The 20,918-nt window shown below is 58.3% G+C and overlaps 2 protein-coding genes across 8 annotated transcripts in view; both read right to left on the bottom strand.

The window, feature by feature from the left end:
* Positions 1–233: 233 nt before the first annotated feature.
* Positions 234–2,946, bottom strand: CLIC3 (chloride intracellular channel 3). The gene is made up of 6 exons (XM_041474970.1): positions 2,902–2,946; positions 1,924–2,033; positions 1,453–1,578; positions 1,207–1,313; positions 731–906; positions 234–395 (listed from the first exon to the last, which is right to left on the bottom strand). Exons 1-6 carry the CDS (start codon positions 2,935–2,937, stop codon positions 234–236), a joined length of 717 nt encoding a protein of 238 aa, XP_041330904.1. The 5' UTR covers positions 2,938–2,946.
* Positions 2,947–3,362: 416 nt separating this feature from the next.
* The window catches only part of ABCA2 (ATP binding cassette subfamily A member 2), a 34,166-nt gene continuing 16,610 nt past the window's right edge, over positions 3,363–20,918 (bottom strand). For 3 of the 7 annotated variants that reach the window (XM_041474830.1, XM_041474832.1, XM_041474828.1), the window contains 32 exons: positions 20,720–20,870; positions 20,217–20,421; positions 19,595–19,759; positions 19,107–19,290; positions 18,602–18,814; positions 18,101–18,297; positions 17,838–18,020; positions 17,233–17,411; positions 17,024–17,144; positions 16,003–16,290; positions 14,757–14,975; positions 14,508–14,610; positions 13,840–14,165; positions 13,170–13,383; positions 12,887–12,992; positions 12,478–12,589; positions 11,995–12,055; positions 11,564–11,738; positions 11,363–11,478; positions 10,774–10,921; positions 10,501–10,624; positions 9,536–9,668; positions 9,257–9,374; positions 8,959–9,137; positions 8,513–8,654; positions 8,041–8,175; positions 7,768–7,871; positions 7,033–7,125; positions 6,635–6,737; positions 6,363–6,500; positions 5,948–6,154; positions 3,363–5,730 (listed from right to left, as the gene is read on the bottom strand). In XM_041474830.1, the coding sequence (XP_041330764.1) occupies positions 5,695–5,730; positions 5,948–6,154; positions 6,363–6,500; positions 6,635–6,737; positions 7,033–7,125; positions 7,768–7,871; positions 8,041–8,175; positions 8,513–8,654; positions 8,959–9,137; positions 9,257–9,374; positions 9,536–9,668; positions 10,501–10,624; positions 10,774–10,921; positions 11,363–11,478; positions 11,564–11,738; positions 11,995–12,055; positions 12,478–12,589; positions 12,887–12,992; positions 13,170–13,383; positions 13,840–14,165; positions 14,508–14,610; positions 14,757–14,975; positions 16,003–16,290; positions 17,024–17,144; positions 17,233–17,411; positions 17,838–18,020; positions 18,101–18,297; positions 18,602–18,814; positions 19,107–19,290; positions 19,595–19,759; positions 20,217–20,421; positions 20,720–20,870 (4,978 nt within the window). In that variant the 3' untranslated portion in view covers positions 3,363–5,694. The remainder of the gene's footprint in view (positions 5,731–5,947; positions 6,155–6,362; positions 6,501–6,634; positions 6,738–7,032; positions 7,126–7,767; positions 7,872–8,040; positions 8,176–8,512; positions 8,655–8,958; positions 9,138–9,256; positions 9,375–9,535; positions 9,669–10,500; positions 10,625–10,773; positions 10,922–11,362; positions 11,479–11,563; positions 11,739–11,994; positions 12,056–12,477; positions 12,590–12,886; positions 12,993–13,169; positions 13,384–13,839; positions 14,166–14,507; positions 14,611–14,756; positions 14,976–16,002; positions 16,291–17,023; positions 17,145–17,232; positions 17,412–17,837; positions 18,021–18,100; positions 18,298–18,601; positions 18,815–19,106; positions 19,291–19,594; positions 19,760–20,216; positions 20,422–20,719; positions 20,871–20,918) is intronic. The other 4 variants (XM_041474834.1, XM_041474829.1, XM_041474831.1 and 1 more) reach the window with 3 other exon arrangements.

Genomic DNA, 20,918 nt, shown 5'->3' on the forward strand with positions numbered 1-20,918 from the left:
CTCATCCTGGTGCTCGAGGGGCCACAGAGCTTGTCCTGGTTGTGAGGAAGGGTGGGTGGCACAAGAGGGGCTGAGTGCACTGCAGATTGCTGCCAGCACCTGTGTGCCAGTGGAAGGAATTTGGGTGTGAGTGGCGCAGCTCTCCTGAGCCCCTGCAGGCAGGGGCAGGGTGGGCACTGACCTCCTGCCTGACCCCAGCCTTGGCCCTGCACCCACCAGGGCACGTGCCCGGCTCACTGTGGTGCCCGGACCACGGAACGATACGCTTGTATAATCTCCTGGCTATTGGGGCAGGTGTATTTGAACTCCTTGGTCTCACTGGCACTGTTGAGGTACCGCCACACGCCCTGCAGGTCCTTGGGGATCCCAAAGCGGCGGTAGTGCTGGCACACGACCTGCGGGTACAGACCGGGGAGAGACTTGCCTGACACTGTGCCATGGAGGGCTCTACCCCCAGGGCAGGCACCAGCTGGGAAGGGTAGCAGGGAGCCAGGGACATTCATGGCACTGCACAGTGGAGGGCTGGCACTCAGGATGCAGAGAGGAGTGGGATCTGTGGGAGGGCATGGTGCTGGGCAGGGCTCCTGGGGAGAGGGATGCTGGGTGGCACAGAACTGAGACAGCAACTGGAAAAGGGGCAGGGGCTTGCTGTAGGTACCAAGAGGAAAGTGAGGGCATAGGGATGCCAGGGAAAGGAGAAGGGCATGGTGCTGGGATACCCGTGGCTTACCTGAACAATGTTGAGCTTTGGCAGCAGGTTGCAGTCAGCCAATGTGAGGTGGTCTCCATCAAGGAAATGGCGCTGGGAGACCCGGAGGTGGGGGTCCTGGGCCAGCTCGTGCTCCAGAGGGGCATTCAGGTACTCATCCAGCTTCAGCAAGGCCCGCAGCAGGCTCCGCTGCAGAGCTGCAGGGAGGGTGGCCAGGTCACAGTACAGCCCTGCTCTGCTGTGGCCTCCTGCCAGCCCAGCCCAGGTGTCCAGGCAGCACCTGTCAGCCTCTTCCCACCTGGCTCAGGCTGGCACCTGCCTCTGCCCTCCCACAGAGACCTGGCATAGCCACAGTGGCCCTCATAGAGAGGGCAGTGCCTGGACAGACCTGACTGTGGACCGGGCGGGGGGACTGGGAAAGCTCAGTGTGACCAGGCTAAGCTTTGGGGTGTGGCACCCAAGAGGTTGTATGGGGTGCTCCCCCACCCTTTCCTCACCCTCGTCCTGGGCAGGTACTGGGTTCTTGATGAAGGCAGAGAATTTGTGGAAAATGTCGTTCCCAGCCAGACTTGACTCCGGGTACTGTGGGACCAGACTGGGGCACCTGCGGGGATATGGGCACAGCTGAGGCAGGTACGAGAGGCTGACCGGCTCATGTGCTGTCAGCCCCCTCATCCCTCAGCTTGTTCTGCCCTTCTTTCAGGGGGCCCCTTCCTCCTCTCAAGGCAGCACCAGCCACTGACATGGGGGGGCCCAGCTGGTCCTCCAGGAACTCCTCGATGGTGACGGTGTCGGTCTTGGGCTCGCCGTTGTAGAGGAGAACGGGCAGCTGGGCACCTGGAGCGAAATCCTTCAGCACATCCAGCGCCCTGTGGGAGATGGGTACACCACTGATGCCTGGCATGTCCAGGGTTCTGCAGGGCACTGTGTGTGTGTGTTTATACTGTGCACGTCCCAGGCAAAGGGAGTTTTGGTGGGCTGGTTCAAAAGCAGGTGCCCTCAGGCCCCTCCTGCTTCAGTGTGTGCCCAAGGAAATACCTGCCAACCTCCCCCAAGCACCAGTGGTCACCCGGGGAGGTGCAAAAAGCTCCATGCATCCCATAGTGCCCACCCTTCACATCCCTTCCCAAAGTGTTGAGGACCTACCAACACCCCCACCCTGCACATGATCCTGGCCCCAGGGCTGGCACCCCTTGTGAGGGGCTACCACTCACCTCTTCACGTCCACAGTGGTGAGGGTGAAGGGCACCCCTTTGAGCAGCAGCACCATGAAGAGCCGCTGGCAGAAGGGGCAGTGCCCTATGCTCTCCCCGTCCTCGCTTGCCTGTAGCACAGAAGGAGAGCTCAGCTGCCCTTTTGCCCTGGCATGTTCTCATTGGGGTCTGCCCCAGAGGGTACAGGATGAAGATGATAGGGCACATGCCCCAGCCCTGCCTGACAAGCTGTGCTGCTGTCCATGGCATCTGCTATGCCAGGCAAGATGCCAGCTCCTGGCCCCTGCCTGCTCCCAGAACCTCAGTGCCACACCCCAGAACAGCCACATGGCACAGCAAGTGCTGGCCCTGGCACCCCCTTGGGACAAGGACCTCCAGGCTGCAGCAGCCTCATAGTGCCAGGGGGACAAGGGCTTGAGAGCAGTAGTGGCAGCAGGGGTGGCAGTGGCAGAGGACAGTCCAGCAGCAGAGATGTGACAGAGATATTGGTGGCCCTGTCAACTCCAGCCACAATCCCAGGTGAGCCCTGTCCTGGCCTGCACAGCCAGACAGACTGCCCTGGCCAGGTGGGGGCTGGGAAGGGCCTGGCAGTGCAGGCAGATGCTGTGTTGCTGGCCTGCTGGGACCTGCTTTCGGGGGAAACCTCTTCCATCCTCCCCAGGTTTAGCCCCCACAGCCCCTGTGCCTGCAGGGCAGGAAGCAGCAAGCAGTGTGCCCTGGAGAAGAGCCCGAGCTGCCCACTGCCTGTCCTGCCTGCTGCCTGTCCCCCACCTGCCTGCTGTCCCCTGCCTGCCCCACTGCCCGTTGTCAGCCCCATTGCCTCCCCAGTGCCTGACCCACCGCCCACTGTCTGCCCCCCTGCCTGCCCAGTGCCCCACATCTGGGCAGGGGCAGCCCAGCCACCCCACCACAGCACTGCCAGGGTTGATTGCCAGAGCTACCAGCGGCCTGGGGCACTGACCTGAGGACCCCCCTCACCTTGATGAAGAGCTGGATTTGGGGTTTTTCGGCCATGCTGCGCGGCGGCTGCTGCTGCACTGCTGGCTGCACTCTGTGAGTGCCGCAGGTGAAACCACAGCCCCTCCCAGCCCACATTCCTCCTCGGGGTGCACCTGCTCCCACCCACGCCTGGCCCCATGGCACAGACAGGACGCCCTGCCATGGGGCCCTGCCACCGTGGCTGCTGCCAGCCCCAGGCCGGTAATGCAGCTGGTGGCATTGCCAGCTGCTGCCACTCCTGCCTGTACCCCCAACCACCCCACACTGCTTGAATGATGACAAGCACTGGGCACAGACCTGTGCTGTGCCCCAGCACACCCTGCCCCTAGCAGGACCTTGCACCCCCACTCTGGGCACTGCCACTCTCCTCCTCAGCCCAGGCCCTCCCAGGCACCCAGCCCTGCCATTCCCCCCATGAGCAACTACACAGCCTCAAGAGATTCAGTTATTATTTTTTATTTAAAACGATTATTATTTTCACATTTCTTCTTCTTTTTGTTTGGTAGCAATATACAGGCAGCTCCAAGATGTCCCCACCCCCAGGGGCCCCACGCCCGGGGCTGAGCATGGCACTGGCGCCATGCCCGCGGCTGGTGGCCAAGGACGTGGAGGGGGAGGCAAGGCTGGAAGCGGGGCCAAACTCAATGAAGTGAACAGTGTTAAGGCAGCAACCACCCCTGCCCTGGGATGCCACCTTCCCGCTCCACCCTTGGACTGACTCTAGCACAGCGACTGTGCCCAGGCAGCACCAAGCCCATAGCAGGTAGGCCACCGTGGCCACCCAGGCTGTATGGGCACCTCCACTGATCCTCAGAAGCCATGCGAATGACAGCGATGGTGGCAGGGGGAACACTGGGTGGACAGGGAAGACACTCTGTGACTGGGGTGCCAGTGCCCTTCAGGAACCTGGAACAAGAGTGTAGTGTGGCAGGTATGGGGCAAGGATAAAGCCCAGAGCACAGCAGCATTGCCCACCCTGGGGTGCCCCAGGGTGCCACCAAGGTGACAGCTGGGGACTCAGAGATTACATTATCCCCTCTCCCTGAAGGCAAAGAGCAAACTTTGAGCTGGCTTGTCCCCCATATTGCCTGGGGAAGGCAGAGTGTGGCCAGCATAGGAGCAGGGGCATACTGGTGGGGGCTGCCCTCCTGTCCCCTCCAACCCATCCCAGATCCAGCCAGTTTCCCATATGCCATTAAAAAAAAAAAATGTCTGAAAAATCTGAAAATAGAGCTTCTTCTCCCAGTTTTCCCCCTATTGAAAATACTGTAAATTGTATCACAATCCATAGCAGGTGGTATATGGGCCTGATAGGACCAGGGGGCATAGGGACAGTTGAGGTCAGGCCCTGCTTCTGTGCCCAAGTGGGGCCAGAGCCAGCCTCTCCCCAACTCCCATAGCAGCCAGCTGAGGTGCCTGGTGCTGTTTAGGGCCTCCTGCCAAGCCTGTGCCAGGGGGACAGAGAGGGCATCAGAGCACACAGGGCAGACAGACCAAGGCTGCTCCCCAGGAAAGTGCATAGCCACCCTGGGGGGTTGCCAAAGACTGCGGCACCCAGCAGCGGGGAGACAGGGTCAGCATCACAGGTCCACCTCTGGGCACAACTGCAGCTTGTGGAGAGCTGCAGACACCAGCCATGGTCCCTGTGGGTGACAAGGCAGCAGGACCCTCTACAAAAAGGAGGGGCACTGCTGACTGAGGGGGTGCTCGCTGCTGGCCAGTGACAACTACTGCAGTCCATCCTTCCCTCCCCCCCAACCCAGGCACCACTACCAGGCTGCTGGCACCCACCCAGACTGTCCCGACCTCGTACCTTAAGGCCACCCCCACCACCAGCTTCCAAAGCCAAACTGGGGTGCTGAAACCCCGCTCCCAGTACCACCAGTGACCCAACAATAAGAACCTAGTGCAGCTGGTTCCTGCACAGGGCTGGACACTGAGGAACAAGTGTCAGGGCAAAAGCGAAGTGGAAGGGGACACAGCAGAAAGGTGGCAGAGCTGCAGCAATGCCCTGTGATAGGGAAAGCAAGTCGTGAGGGCAGGCAGGAGGCAGGACCAGAGATTTGAGGGTGAGGGACATGATTAGGGGCAGAGGGGAGACACAGCTGGTGCCAGCATGTGAAATACCCTGTGAAATATCTGTGCTGCCACGTGCCTCTGCAACAGCACTACTGCCTGGGGATGAAACCAGTGCCCAAGGCCAGGCAGGGCCAGGGCGAACACACCCCAGGGTGGGCACCAAGACTCCCAGTGACATCCCGCTGGTGACAGAAATCGGTTATGGGTGAAGGACCAGAGCACCTGCCCCAGTGGTGCCCAGGGCAGCATCAGCCGGGGGTGATGTGGAAGCAGCCATCCTTCTAGCTCCACAGGGCCAGGCCTGGGGAGGTACCCACAGCCAAGGGTCCCCAGAGTGAGTGCAACACGGGCGTCCAAAGGCACCGCTCACAGGCCTGTGTGTCTCTGCCCCAAAGTGAATGGGACTGGCAGTGCTGGCACCAAGCCATGTCCTTTCCTTTCCTTCCCTTCAGAGTCTCCATCCATGGCATGTTGAGGACCATGCCCCCAGCACCACGCAGTGATGCTGCTGCAGAGCTGAAGGGGGCAATAGCCACCCCAGTGGTGGCTTCCGAGGTCCATCCAGGCATTGCTGTACCCACTGTGTCCTCCCTGGCATGTGGCTCCAGCTGTGGCAACTCCGCTCCACGGGGCAAAGGGAGGGGAGAGGCCAAAAGGGTTTGGTGGCTTGACAACACGGCTGTCCTCGGGGTCTCAGCACAGCGTGTCCGTGTTGAAGGAGAGCTGAGCCTGAGCAGGGAGACAGGCAGGGCTCAGGGGCTGCCCACTTAGAAAGCATACTCAGGGCCAGAGTCTGGCACAGGCAGCAGAGCAGAGAGCCCCCACCCCTCCCAGGCTCAGCCACTCCATGGTGTCAGCTCTGTGGTGACACAGCACCCAGTTCCAGGGCCTGTAGCACAGACACAGGTGGCACCAGGAACACCCACATCTGGGGACAACCTCTCACCCTCTCCTCCTCAAAGCTGATGAGGCCTTCGTCATCAGTCTCCAGGTCCTCCTGCTCCTCTACCACAAGGGCCCGCAGCTCAGTGGGGGCAGTGCGGGGGCGCAGCAGGCTTAGCACACGCTCCAGGGGTGACTGCAGGACACAGCTGGGGCTGGTCTCCTGCTGCTCCAGGTTGTCACTTTGCTTCTTGGCAAAATTCACAAACACCTGAGGAGGAAGGGGCAGGAGACTCAGGTATTTGCAAGCACCTCCACCCCATGCTTGCCAGGTCAGGACCCAGGGCATCCTGCTGTGCGGTGGCTGCCACCATGCTCCCCATCTAGCTCCAACCCCTGCCCCAAAGGCAGACCCTGCCTGGCACTTTGGCACTCCCTGGGGACAAGCATCCAGCTGCCCATGCTGTCCCCAGTCTTACATTGTCCAGTGTGGTTTGGCTGACAGAGTAGTCTTCAATGCCCAGCACATCCACCACCTGCTCCATTTTGCTGAAGACCTGTGCCAGTGAGATCTGGTCTGACTTCAGCTGGTACTGGGCCTTGGTGTGATGACGCTCCTGGAGGTGATCACAGAGGGGGCACTGAGCCCTCACTCCCAGACTCCCTCCCATCACCCAATGGAGGATGAAGGCTGCTTGTGCCCTGAAGTGGGGGCTGGCAGGGGACAGCATGGCTACGATGGGCAGCTCACCTTGAGGACAGCCTCAGGGAAGTTACGGTTGAAGAACCTCACCACCTCCTTGACATTGAGGCTGGACTTGGTGCGCACTGTGATCATGTAGCCATCACCGAACCTGCGCAGGAACAAGGCATCGAATGAGGACCTGTCCCCTCATCTGCTCCCCCATGACTCTATGGAAGGGGACGATGCTCTCAGGCAGCCAGTACTGGACACCAGGTCAGTGGCAGGGCACTTCAGTGACCCTGTTCCCTGCCCACCTCTAAAGCAGCACCTACACAGAGGGCTGGTATCTTGTCACGGATGCCACACTGTCACCCAACCATGGGGAAACAGCCCCCTCCTACCCAGTGGCACACACAGGCTGCTGGGCCCCATGCAGGCATTCCGAGCTCCTGCCAGGCTCTTACCTGTTCTTCAGGTGCTGAATGCTGCCAAGACACTTGAGTCGCCCGTTCACCATGATGGCCAGGCGGGTGCAGAGGGCCTCGCATTCCTCCATGCTGGGGTGACAAGGAAGGGTTCAGTGGAGGGCATTGGAGGACCATGCCAGGGCTGTGGTGGGGGTAGGTGGAGAGCTCGGCCTCCCAGGCCATCACCCAAGTGCTGTGGCCCCACCACCAGGGATGAGAGAAGGCAACAGAGGGTGTCCCAGGCTCCCCCTGCTCCTCATGCCAGGGACTGGGGAGCCAAATGCTGGGGAGTGTCACAGACATATTTTATGAAAAATCCTTTTGCCATGATCTCTTCTCCTGAGAAGCTTCAGCTTCTCCATGTTTTGTTGCTTTGGAATGTGATTTGGAGAATTGTTTACCCAGCATGTGAAATTGTTTTTACTTGATGACCAATGACAGCCACCTGTGTCGAGGCTGTGAGCAGTCACAAGATTTTGTTATTCATTCCTTCCTTTCCTTTATAGCTTCTGATGGATCCTTTCCTCTCTATTCTTTTTAATACAATTTTAAGTACAGCATTTTAATATAATATAATATAATATATTAAATCAGCCTTCTGAAACACGGAGTCAAAACTCTCATCTCTTCCCTCGTCCTGGGACCCTCGAACACGACCACAGGGGAGCCCCCTCCCTCCCACATAGCACCCCAGGTGCTCTGAGGCGTCATGGGCACAGAACCCCTCTGGACCTGTGAGACGTGAGCACCACGGAGCGACCCGTTTTGATGACATCCAAGATGAGGTTCCAGAGGAAACGCCGTGCCTTGGGGTCCATCCCTGTGGTTGGCTCATCCTGGGGGACAGACAGCACCCTCAGACATGCCAGCCCTGGGACGGACCCTGCCACTCCCTTCCTGTCCTGAGTCCAGCTCAGGCCACCATGCCACACTCCAGGAGATCCATGGCATGTGAAGCAGGGGGTGACTCCCACCCGGAGTCATTTTTCTACCCTCAGGGCGCACCAGGAAGATGAAGGCTGGGTATCCAATGAGCGCGATGGCTGTGGATAGCTTCCTCTTGTTGCCCCCGCTGTAGGTGCTGGCAGGCTTGTCTGCATACTTGGTCAACTCCAGCTTCTTCAGTGCCCACTTGACCACCTGCAAGGCATGGGGGACTGCTGTCATCCTGCCAAGGCCACGGGGCTGACAGAGCAGGCAGGGGTTGGCTCCCTGGCACGTCAGGGGCTGAGGGGACTACTAGCCATGTGCCAATCAGGGAAGCCCCAGGGCAGCTGCTGGCACAGCTATGAGCACTGGTGGGGACCTCTGAGTGCATGTGCATGGCCCTGGCAGCCCACGTGGACACACTGCTAGGGTGGCACTGCCACGAGAGCAGCAGCACTGGCTCAGGCTGCCACTGCTGTCCAGTGAGATGCCATCCCTGTGGCACAGCACCGGCCCTTGGCTGTTGCCAGCTGCTTGCCCAGAGCCCTACCCGCTCCTCATCCTTCCAGGGGATGCCACGCAGGCGGGTGTAGAGCTCCAGGTGCTCCTGGGCTGTCAGCTCATCAAAGAGCGCGTCGAACTGGGGGCAGTAGCCCAAGCTCTGCTGGACCTGCAGGAGCTCCTTCAGGATGCTGTGGGAGAGGATTGAGGGTTTGTGGAAAGAAAGAATTCTTTTTGTGAGGACTGCTGCTGAGCCCCCTTTCACATGCCTTTATACTGGGGCATCTCCTCCCCAGGTAAAACCCACTGGGCAGCCTCAGCACAGGGCCACTGTCTCTTACCCCACATCCCAGGTTGATGGTCACCCAGGAGGACACAAGGCTGCAGAGTCCCACTGGGACACACAAGCTCACTCATGCTGCTTTATCCTGGGAGCCCTCCAAGCAGACCCCATCCCATCCCCAGGAAAGCAGGCAGCCCCCAGGTCCCCCTTACCTGTGTCCGTTAATGAAGGCCTCTCCACCTGTGGTGCTCTCATCCCCTGTCAGCATCTTGAATGTTGTGGTCTTGCCCGCGCCGTTGACACCCAGCAGCCCAAAGCACTCCCCGGGGCGCACACCCACACATAGCCGGTCCACAGCCAAGATGCGCCCAATCTTGCGGGACTTGTACACCTGGCAGGGAAGGGGATGGGGACTCAGCCCACCAGAAGCCACCTGGATCCACTGCCTCACCCACATCTCTGGGCTGGGCTGGTCCCTGGAGTCTCCCTGCAGCCTGATGCAGCCCCCACCTTCGTGAGGTTCTCGATCTTTAGCATGTCATTGTCAGCGTCACCACGCAGGACCCGGTGCCTCTCATTGGCCACATCAATGTCATCCTCAATGGGTTTGGTGGAGACGGGCAGGCGCCTGTGGGAGGGGGCAGAGACAGGGGGGAACGTGGGACCAGGAGCTGCAGCCCTGACAGGACTGGGCAGCTCCCACTCAACACTGCCAGAAGGGCAGCCTGAAGCTCAAGGGTCCCAATGGCAAAGCTTTACCCCAACATCCCTGCCCTGTGCCACACTCACTGGGGCTTCCGGAAGAAATTGTACTGGCACATGATGGTGATGAAGAAGCCAACAAAGCCTTCAATTGTCATGGCAACAAGCCCCCGTGTCACGATGTCCCATTCGAAGGGTGATTTCATTTTATCAAACTGCCCTGAATAGGAGGAAGAGCAGAGAGCAGCTGGGGACACCTTCCGATGGAGACAGCTTGGTTGCCCCTCCTGAGCTGACCCATGACAATGACACTGGTCCCATGCTTGCCCACCACAGCTGTCTGGGCTGACCACAACACAATGCCCTCTCAGATCATGGGTGCTGTGGAAATCATCTGGCAAGTTTTCAACCTCAGTAGGATGAATCAACCCAGATGAGAGTGGAATCAGAGGGATTTGTCAAACCCTGACCCAAAACTGTCCCTCGAAATGCCAGCAGCACCTGGATTATGTACAGAAGCTGCTCAAAAACAGAGAGCAGGGGAGCTTCTGAGGCCAGGATGAAGCTGTAAGTGGCAAAAGGCTTGTGTTGGCTGGGCAGCACAGCCCCCAAGAAACCCTGTCTGTAAGGAGAGTCCCTGCAGCCCCCATCCCTCCTGTCACATCACAGACCCACCATGGCCCACCACAGCTACACTATGCCACCACTAAGATCCAGCACAGCCTGACCATGGCCCAACACAGGCAGTGAGCAGCAGCAGCAGAACCACACACCTCTGTCAGGGCTCACACCATCTTCTCCCCATGGGCTGCTAGTTGGGATGGCCCAAGGAAGCACTTTCAGCAATGCCGACACCATGCCACAGCTGACCCTCAAGCCATGTCTTTTTCGGTGCCCCATGTAGCCCACCCCCCTTGGCTTTTTGCTCCAGGTTGCTCTGGGCCTTGGGACACCCTCACAGGGCAAGAAGAGGGGATGTGCCAGCCAGCATCGTGGTCCCCTCCAGTTCCTCATGCCCTGGCACAAGGGAAGGAGAGAAAAAGAGGCCATACCAATCTTGGCATAGTACTCATTGATGTATTCATTGTAGGCCATCTCCATCAGGCCATGGCCCAGGTTGTAGTTAGGGAACACAAGGAAGCAGCTCTTCAGGTAGCTGTTCACCACCTTCAGGTCCTATGGGGACAGCGGAGAGAACACAACCATCAAAGAACCCTGACTGCGTGGCAGGATCAGGATCCCCAAGATCCAGCCCAGTAAGGTCTGGAACAGAATGGCAGCATCTCCCTTCCTGGTGGCCCTCAGCAGAGCTGTGAATGCCGTACCTTGTCGTGCTCAAAGAGCTGCAGCAGGAACGTGGCAACAGTGGCTGTGATGCCAATGAAGAGGTTGATGACGATGAGGAAGACATAAGCAGAGCTGGGCACCTCAAACCAGAAGGAGGCCGGGTACATGATAGGGGTGATGGACCAGCTGGGGAGGTGAGAAGAAGCAGCACACGTCAGTATGGCAGCAGAGGGACCCCCAGCCTTGACACTGCCCATCTCCATCCTGCTGTTTCCAGGCTCTCCCACCCCAGCCCTCACAACCACTGCACTCCAACCAGCTATGGGGGCTGAAGAACATCACAGAATGGTTTGGATTGGAAAGGATCTTTCAAGGTCATCTAATCCAGTCCCCGGCCATGGGCAGGGACACCTTCCACTAGTGCTCCAAGCTGTCCAACCTGGCCTTGAACATTTCCATGCCACAGCTTCTCTGGGCAATCTGTGCCAAGACCTCACCACCCCCATTATGAAAAATTTCTTCTCAATATCTGGTCTAAATGGCTATCTTTTAGTTTAAAATCACCACCCCATAAGACTCTGGAGGCATCCCTGGTGCCTCCTGACTACCCCCCTCTGAGCAACATACCCATAGAGCAGGAAGAGGGAGAGGACAGCAGGGAAGTTGGTGGGAGAGGTATATGCTGGGAGATCAAACACGAACAGGATGATGATGCAGCACGTGGCTGGCACCAGGTAGTTTAGCTGGAGAAGACAGAAACTTCTGTGACTGCCCACTCACTGGCACAGCTCCGGAGGCTTGGCCAGTGGAGCCACGTGTCCTGCTTACCATGTCCCACATGTAGTTGGCCAACCAGTAGATGACGGGGTCACAGCCGCTCACAAACTGCAGATGTTTGGCCTTGGTGGCCTTTTCGGCCACCAGGAATACCACAAAGCTGGCTGGGACGAAGGACATGGCGACAATGATGAAGATGGCAATCACCACATCTGTGCCTTGCAGGCTGGATGGGGAGCAAGAAGAGCATGGATTCCATCACCCTCAGTTGCCTAGGGAAGGGCCACCCACCCTGGTGTGGGACAGTCACTGTGCACAGATCAGGGCATGGCACAGGGACCCCCACATCACAGCCACCCTGTCCCTCCCCACCATACAGCATGTAGAGCAGAAGCCTCGGTCTTCCCAAGCAACCACCAGTAAAAAGCCCCCTACCTCCCATGGGACAGCCACCCTCCCTCAGACCCTCTCCTTGGACCTACAGGTAATCCAGGGACAGGCTGGCACTCGTTTTGTTCATGGGGTGATTGGTGACTGTGATGCCTGCAACAACGACCAAGAAGAAACATGGAAGCATGAAAACTGGCTTTGGACACAGACCCCTGTCCCCAGTCTGCCTGGTCCTGACTCAGCAGAATGGGTTTCCAACGTGAAGCTCAAGAGGAGCCAGGCTCTCTGAAGCAACTCAGCACCTCAAGGCCAAGCCCTCCCCTCACTGGAGAGCAGCCCTAGACATGTCACAAGCCCAGGCACTTCCAGGCAGCACTTTGGGACATTCCAGCCCAGGCCTGGCAAAAAACTCATCCCAGCTCTCATATCTCAGAGCTGAGGAGTATGAACTCCTGTTCCAGCTGAACACTAGCCTGCTTGGCCCAAGGTGGACACTGCACTTTGGAGCCCGGTTGGACCATACCCTAATGCTGTTCTTGATACGCTCCTGCCCTCAAACACCTGCAGATCCTCACCATAGGCAGCAGGGTTGCCCTTGCTCTTGGGCAGGTTGGCTCTCAGGATGGCGTTGTTGAGGGCATTGAGATAAGTGGGCATGCTGTGGTAGCCCTTGTTGTTGTAGAAGACCTGGAGGAGGAGAGAGGAACAGTGGGACAGGGCAAGAGAGCTGGGTCCAAAAACGTACTAGGAGAGAGGGATAGGATGGGATAGACAGCCACCCACAGGGCAGGCGCCCTGTGCTCAAGGCTGTATGGAGAATAGGCCATTGCTGACTGTGCTGGGCCAGACCTATGGACCATTCCCCTGTGGCTGGAGCCTCCCAAAGCACTTGGAGAGCAATGCAGAAGAGCAGTCCCAGGGGTCACTGCTGCCCCCTTTCCTCCCCACCTATCTCCACTGCCCTGAGGTGCAGTGCTGTCCCACCTGGGCCGTTCTCCGCACAGCAATCTTGCGCACTGTGGCCGGAGCCCTGGCTCCGAAGGAGGCCGGGATGGATTTCTGGACGTTTCCAAACGTGAGTGCCCCATACCTGTGAGACAAGGCACTGCTGAGGAAGCTGCAACTGCTGCCCCCCACCTCCAGGGGTGGAACCATGCTTGAGCATGTTGCTGACTCCAGCCAGCACCCCAGGGCAGGTGTCCCCAGACCCCAGGTTCTCACCCCTGCTCTATGGTGCAGGACAGACCCTCCCAGCCTCCCCTCTTGCCTGTGCAGCCGGAAGCGGTCCGAGGTGTAGAGCAGATACTCAGAAACGTTGCGCCCTGTGATGTCTGTCAGGATGTCCCCCGTCACCACCTTCATCTGTGGGGGATGGCCCCCCACACCACTTGGGCAGGAGAAGCCGGTCCCTTGCATGGAGCACGTGCACTTGATGGGCTCATGGATGATGTGGGGCAGGACAGGGGCTGAGGTCACGGTCCCTGAGGAGCAGAAGGGGTGGCTCACAGCCAGGCTCCTGCCTGCCCCAGCTGCTGGGGACAGCATTGAGGGTGAGGCGGCAGGGCAGGCAGGGTCCTGGTGACCAAGAGATGAACATGCAAAAAACTTTTTGGGGACAGAGATTCAGAGATGGGCCACAAGGCATGGCTGGAGAAAGAAAGTGCTGGGGACCACATCCAGCAAAGGTGACTCAAGGCTGGCCACGTGGCTTTGTGACAGTGTCACCATCCAAGGGGCTCTACTGGCATGGCTGGGGCTCAACAGGGACAGTGCTCCAGGGCCAAAGCCACAAGTTCTGCCCAACAAAGCTCTGCTGTGTGGCCAGGCCAAACTAACAGGTACTCCCAGAGCTTCCTGGAGCCATTTCTGTGAGGAGAGGCATCATCTCCCTGCTGGAGACAAATCCCAGACACAAGAGCACCCAGCATAGGTAATACCTTTAAGAGTGGAGAAGGTTGTGGAGTTCCAGGCATGGAGCAGGTCCTCATCCATTGACATGGGGTAGTCAGAGGGAGCCGGAGATGGAGGTGGTGGCACGAAGTTGGAAAGCGGAAGGCCTTGGGTGAAGGAGTCAATGCACATGGCATCAAAGTACTTGGCTGCCAGCATTTTGGACTCATTGCTATTGAGGTTGAGGGTCTGCATGGGCTGGTCCAGCGTGTTGTTAAAGGGTGTCTTGAGCACGCAGGTGGCCCCCACACCAGAAGGCAGATGGAAAGTATTCACCAGCTGCTGAGGGCTGGCATCGGGAGACAGCCTAATGCTGCAGGAGCAAGGAATAGGAGACACAGATCTTAGCACCATGGCCATCTTCTTCTGGGACCTCCCTGAGGCCTTGGCGTTTATCATGGGCACATACAACCTATGCCTGGCATGACTGAGCAGCTAGTCACAGTGTCAGGGCTTACACATCTCCCAGAGACACCCTGGCAAGAACAGAGGTTGCTTTCTATCAGGGGACATGGCACCAACCAGACTCTGCTCCAAGTCTGAGCCAGTCCTGGCACCAGGCCTACTGTGGGCTGCCCTCCCCAGCTGCCCCCTTACAGTCCCACGGATGGGCTTGGGGCACAGGGTGCTGGTCACCAGCAGTGGCAGCTCTCACCGGTACTCACGCCGCTCCTCGTTGGCATAAGGAATGAAGTTGCCCTTGGGCTGAGTGTAGTTGTGGTATTGGGATGGCGAGAGGATGAGGGGTGGCAGGTCACCTGTGGGGACAAGGACAGGAACCTGCTCGTACCCACAGCACCACTGCACACACTGTCTTGGCCTTGTCCTCCTACAGCCAGTGGCCCCACTGGGAGAGGCAGAACAGGTCGCCCAGCATGCAGCTAGGTAGGCGGCTTGCACGCACCTATTTCGGGCACAGAGAGCGCCACAGTCATGGCCACACAGACAAAAAAGGCGGGCAGGAGGATCTGCGAGAAGAGGGCCTTGGTGTTGCGCTTGGCGCAGTGGAAGCGTTTGACGATCAGCCCATGGAACTGGCGCAGCTTCAGCCACGAGCCTTCCAGCTTGAAGCTTCCCCGACCTGCCAGGTCACGATCCTCTGCTTCCACCTCAGCTTCTTGCTCTGGGAGGGAGAGGGACATCAGCCCTCTGGCACAGTTGCTCCCACACCTGCCTGGGCTCCCAGGAAACTGAGCCAGACACCCAGGCCAGCTCAGCCACCCCAAGGGTAAGGGCAGCACCCAACCACAAATCTGCCACCGAGCCACAGCAGCAGTGCAGTCAGGAGCATGGCATCTGGCTGGCAGGTTCCTCTTGGCCCCAGAAGGAAAAGTTAGACAATAGTTTTAAAAAAACAACCAAATTTGGTGCTTTTTTCTAGGACCTCTCCATTTTCCCATCAGCTCTGCCAGCTGGTGGGGTGTCAGCACAGTCAGGAACAGGGGACAAGACACAGGTCGGAGACAGTGGGAGCTCTGTCACAGCACTGTCCCAGCTCTGCCTCCCACAGCCCTGGTTGGGGGGAAGAGGTGGCACATCCCTAAATTAGTCACAAGAGTTGTGAGATAACCCAGAACAGGATCTCTGACTACAGCAATAACCTTGAGGCACCTGCCTGCACCCTCTCTATCCAGCAATGCCAGCATCCAGGCAGGGAGAGCCTTGCACCTGGAGCAGGGTATGACAGTAGAAGCCATCACTTGGAAGGTGATTCTGTGCCCAAGGACCAAGAGGAGAAACCCAGCTGGTGGCAGCGTGGGAAGAGGCCATGTTAGTGAGGCAAGTCTGCAAGGTGGCACTGGAGACCCACAGGAGGCAGAGGCAGAGCCAACACTGGCTGCTTTCACTGGCTCCACGCCTTGGCACGAGACCCTCATGCACACCCTACCAGCATGGGGTGCAAACTCGTGGAAAGAGCCTGTTCCCAGCCCTCCCACACAGGCTGTGGCTCTCTGGGTGCTGTGTTCCTGGATGCCCCATCAGCCCCCTCCCCATCGACTCTCATCCCAGCAGTCACAGTCACCCATCTCAGTCACAACCAGATACCCTGAGGAACTGGGTCAGCTCTGCCCACCCTGGGCGAACCCTCCACGTCCCAGCTAAGTGCCTCCCCCGGCCCCTGCCACTGGCCGGGTATCAGCAGCACCAACCTTGCAGACTGATGTTATCGGGGTCCTGCCGGTTATCGAACAAGGGCGCGTAATCCCCAAAGAATTCAGAATAAGCCCCACCTTCATCGCCACGCACGGAGCCCACCGAGGACGCTGAGCGCAGGGATGCCTGCGACTGCGCCAGCTTGGAGCAGGTCACCAGGTTGCTGAGCTCCACCTCGGGCTTCTCTGGCATGGCTGCTTCGGCCAGGGGCTCCCCATTGGCTTCAGACTTTGGGCCCAGCTCAGAGGCAGGTGGCTGCAGGGCATCCTTGGACTCCTTCATGTCTGGAAGAAAAAAGTGTAGCATAGCACCAGCCATGCTACTCTACACTGCAGCATGGCACTGACCAGGGATGGATTGTACCATAGAATCACAGACTGGTTTGGGTTGAAAGGGACCCCATCTCATTCCAGCCCCCTGCCAAGTGCAGGAAGACCTTTTACTAGACCAAATTGCTCCAGGCCCCATCCAACCTGGCCTTGAACACTTTCAGGGATGGTGCACCTACAGATCCTCTGCACAACCTGTGCCAAGGCCTCACCCCCCTCACAGGGAGAATTTCCTTCTAACATCTAACCTAAACTTTTCCTCTTTTAGTTTAAAACCATTCCCCCCCTTGTTTTAACACTATCTGCCCATTTAAAATCCCTCTCTCTCATTTTTTCAAGCCCCCTTTAAGCACTAGAAGGTGCCATAAGATCTCCCTGGAGCCTTCTCTTCTACAGGTCAACACCCACAGCTCTCCAGCCTGGCTCCATGGTAAAGGTGCTCCAGCCCTCAGAGCATCTCCGTGGTGTCCTCTGGAGACCTGTGCTGAGGACATCAGAGCTAGCCACTATTCCAGGTGAGAGTAAAGCCAGAGTGGAGCAGAGGCTGGCTGCCTTTGGCCAGGATGGGCTCTGCTAGAAATCTCTTCTCCACCTGGGACAGGAGACTCCTGCAGCCACCAAGCCCAGCAAGATCACACAGCCCCTCACTAGCCCCAGCAGCATCTTGTACCCCCTCAAGCACCCGTACCCACGTCACTGTTCTCCAGAGACTGGTCCTCCTCAGACACCTTCAGGAAAACCTCCTCCAGCGTAGTGTCCATCAGCCCAAAACTGGTGAGGTCCAGCTCTTCCAGGCTCTGCTCCAAGTGCTGTGGGAGCAAAGTGCTGTGTGAGGAGGGCAGATGTCCACAGTGCCACAGCCCCTTGCCTGCCCACTCTGCCAGTCCCTGCAGGTACCTGGAAGAGCCTCTCAAAGCAGCCTTTCTTGACAGCCTCACTGGGCAGGATGTAGGAGAGCTCTGTGTTTGTATCAGAGATGAGAAGGCAGGAGGCCACATACTTCTTGATGAACTGGGAGACACGAGGCTCAGAGCACGGGCTGACAGAGGAGTGGCTCAGGGGGCTGTGGCCTGGCTCTGAAGCACAGAGACAGTACCCATTGGTCAGTTCACACCTGGCCTCCCTCCAAGACCCCCCACATTTCCCCTACTCCCCAATGCCATAGGGGCTTCCCTGTCACCCTGACTAGCCTGGGGATGGTCTTCTGCAATGTGGCCCACACTGGACATCTCAACTCACAGGGCAACCCACAGGCTTGACAGAACCAGCACCCGGAGAAAAATGCCACTGTGTAAGGTCTGGCCAAGGACCCAACTGGGAAAAATTAAGGCTGAGCATTGGGACCTCTTACACCCCTGCACCACCCCTTCTGCCCTCCACGTGGCCTAAGGAGACTCAGGATGTGAGTACTTGGTTGTTGACCGCTGAAGAAGACTTTGCCAGGCTGAAGAAGGGCGGGGGCCGTCTACTCCTTTAACAAAGGGTCCCACTGCTCCCCACACCTGTGCCATTCCTGGTGTCCGACTGCTTCTTCACCACTGTCAGCTTGTAGCCGTCACCATAGGTGCTCTTGAGGAACAGTGGAGAACCACAGCACTTGAGCTTGCCATGGGAGATGATGGCAATGCGGTCCCCCAGCAGGTCAGCTTCATCCATGTGGTGTGTGGAGAGCAAGATGGTCCTCCCTGATGGCAGCACAAAGCCTCAGCAGAGGGGCTGCAGCTGCCACAGAGGGGCATGCTAGGCTCTGCTCTGCTCTGCTCACCTGGCTTGTACTTGAGGATGAGGTCCCAGATGGCCCTTCGGGCATACGGGTCCACACCAGCTGTGGGCTCATCCAAGATAACAGCTCGCGACCCACCCACAAAGGCAATGGCCACCGACAGCTTCCTCTTCATGCCACCCGAGAGAGTCTGCACCTGGCAGTGCCGTTTGTTGGAGAGTTCCAGGTCCTCAATCATCCTGGGGACAGGGCAGAAGCACCAGGAATGCTGGGGGGGCTGTACTAGTACCCTGTGCCTGTAGGGAGTATGTAATGGCTTTTCCCCACATGGTATCTGCTGCTGGGACTGCCCAGCTGCAGTCAGGCTATGAGAATCTTCTGCTCACTTCCACAGCCTGACACCCCAAGGCGGGGAAAACACTTGGCGGAGCTGCTCCCTGGGACACCTCTGCCACCAGATCACCCCCATAGCACAGCCAGCAAGAAGGAGACTTGCTCATGCCAAAGGCATGGATGAAGACAAAGGAGCTGGAGGGTGCCTACTTGTCCATCTCCTTGCGGATCTCCTCTTCTGCCATGCTCTTGAGCTGTGAGTAGAACCAGAGATGCTCCTCCACTGTCAGCCTGTCAAAGAGCACGTTATGCTGGGGACACATGCCCAGGTTCTTCCGGATCTTGTCCATCTCCGTACGGATATCATGGCCATAGATGGTAGCAGAGCCCGATGTTGGAGGGAACAAGCCAGTGAGGATGGACCTGGATGGATGGAGAAAGGCAACAGTGTGAGGGAGCTCATATTCCTCAGTCTGGCTCCAATCCCAACCACCACCTCTGGGAGCATCTGCTGGGCCCCAGGCAGAGCAGTATCAGCACAGGGCCATGAGCCTACTCCTGTCCCATGTTTGTGTCAGCCCCACACCCACACTGCTGCCCTCTGGGCATGGTACCAGCTGCCACAGAGCCCTGCAGAGACATCCCGAAGCCCCTGCCTCACACCCTGCAGCTGGCCAGAGGAACATGATCTCTGTCTGCCTGGACAGGCACTCACATGGTGGTGGTCTTGCCTGCACCATTGTGCCCCAGGAAGGACACGACCTGGTTCTCGTAGAGGTTAAGGCTCAGCTTGTTTAGCGCCAGCTTTTTGTCTGTCTTGTAGACTTTGGTGAGCTTGTCAATGCAGACGACCAAAGGGAGGTGGGTTGGCTCCTCCTCGATGCCTCTTGTCTCCTCTGCTGTGACAGTAGGACAGTGAGGAGCCAGGGGAGGGCAGGGAAGCCAGGCTTTGAGTGGTGTTCCCTGGGAATGAATCAACCCTCCTCCATCCCATGGTGGCTGTGCTGGCTTGTGGTCCCTTCCCCTCTGCTCCTCGCCAATTTTCCCCCTCCCACGTCACAGTGACACCTCCCAGAGAGGCCACAGTGCTTGGCCCAGTATTCTGCCCTGACAAGACCACAGGGGTCCATGGCCAAGGCAAGACCCTGTGGCTGAGCCAGGGCCACCCTTGTGCCACCCACTGCCACCCCCAGCTGCCCTCACCCAGCCTCCGGCTCTCCATGGCACAGGCCTGATCCTCCTCCATGATGCTGAGGCGGGTGTTGCGTGACCACGGCCAGGTCCACTCCCAGGTCTCCACGCGCCCATTGCCCAGCCAGTAAGACTTCTGGAAAGGGAAGTACCAGGGCCGTGGCAGGCCGAACATGCCTGCAACCACAGCCCCAGGGAGTCAGGCCCAACCCTACACCCAGGGCCATGCAGAAGCTGCTGAGGACTGGGTCAGAGCTTGGCATGGACATGGGTGTGGGAGTTTTCCCAGGTCAGGTCACCACTGCAGGGTGGGGGCTGTGAACACTCCAGCCAGCTGGGCTCAGGGCAGCTCTGTGGGCTGTGCCAGGAAACAAATTCCTTTGGGATTCAGGTTGGGTTGGCTCATGCTTCAGCTTTACAATGAAAAAAAACGGGGAGCAACTGAGATGCTTCCACAAGGGGGAGATAAGAGGGATTGGTATTTCAGCTGTGGACATCTGGCTTTGCTACAGCCGGCCCCTGAATTGAGACACCTGACTGACACCAGCAGATAAGGACACATGGGCAGGTGTCCCCCAGCAAAGAGGCTCCTGTAAGATCTGGGGTGCCCTCATGCCCCTCTGCCCACACGTACCCGGGTGCACAGCCTCGATGTACCATGTGAGCACCCCATACACCATGGCATCCACGACCAGCATCATCATGGACAGCAGGAGGTTGAAGTCATCTCCTTCCACAGGTGACTGGCTGAAGGTGTGCCACTGGATACCCACACCAGCCACCTCATACAGCGCAAAGTACTTGGAGCCCAACCCAAAGGCAGTGGTGGACATGAGGGACTGTGAAGAGGTGGAGGGAAGGGAATGGGAGGTCAGCAGGAATTGCAGGCCAGCTCCAGAAGAATAGGTTGGGGTGAATTCCTACCTAGTGCTGCCCCACCCAGCCCCATGGAAATGCTCCTGGCCCTGAGAGGCACCAAAACTTCTGGAGATACCTCCAAACCCCCCCAGGGAATTGGTTCATACAGGCAATGGTTTGCGCAGGGCTTGGTGACAGCTTGGTGGCTTTGTACTGTACATGAGGTACCTGAGGCAAACCTGGGACTAAGTGTGTCCCCAGCTGCTACAGCCAACTCACCGCAATGCACTTCTCAAAGGCCGTGATCTTGTCATGGGCCACCTCCTCCCGGATGGCCACATACATGTAGGGCACGTAGCTGAGGAAGTAGATGATGCCACCACAGGCAGAGGCCAGCTTGGCCTTGGAGTAGAGCACCGACACCAGAAAGCTGCAGGGAGGACAGCATCTCCTTGGATCCAACCCCACCAGGACTTTC

The sequence above is a fragment of the Pyrgilauda ruficollis genome, unplaced genomic scaffold (genome assembly GCF_017590135.1).
Source record: "Pyrgilauda ruficollis isolate IOZ18807 unplaced genomic scaffold, ASM1759013v1 scaffold34, whole genome shotgun sequence".
Taxonomy (NCBI): Eukaryota; Metazoa; Chordata; class Aves; order Passeriformes; family Passeridae; genus Pyrgilauda; species Pyrgilauda ruficollis.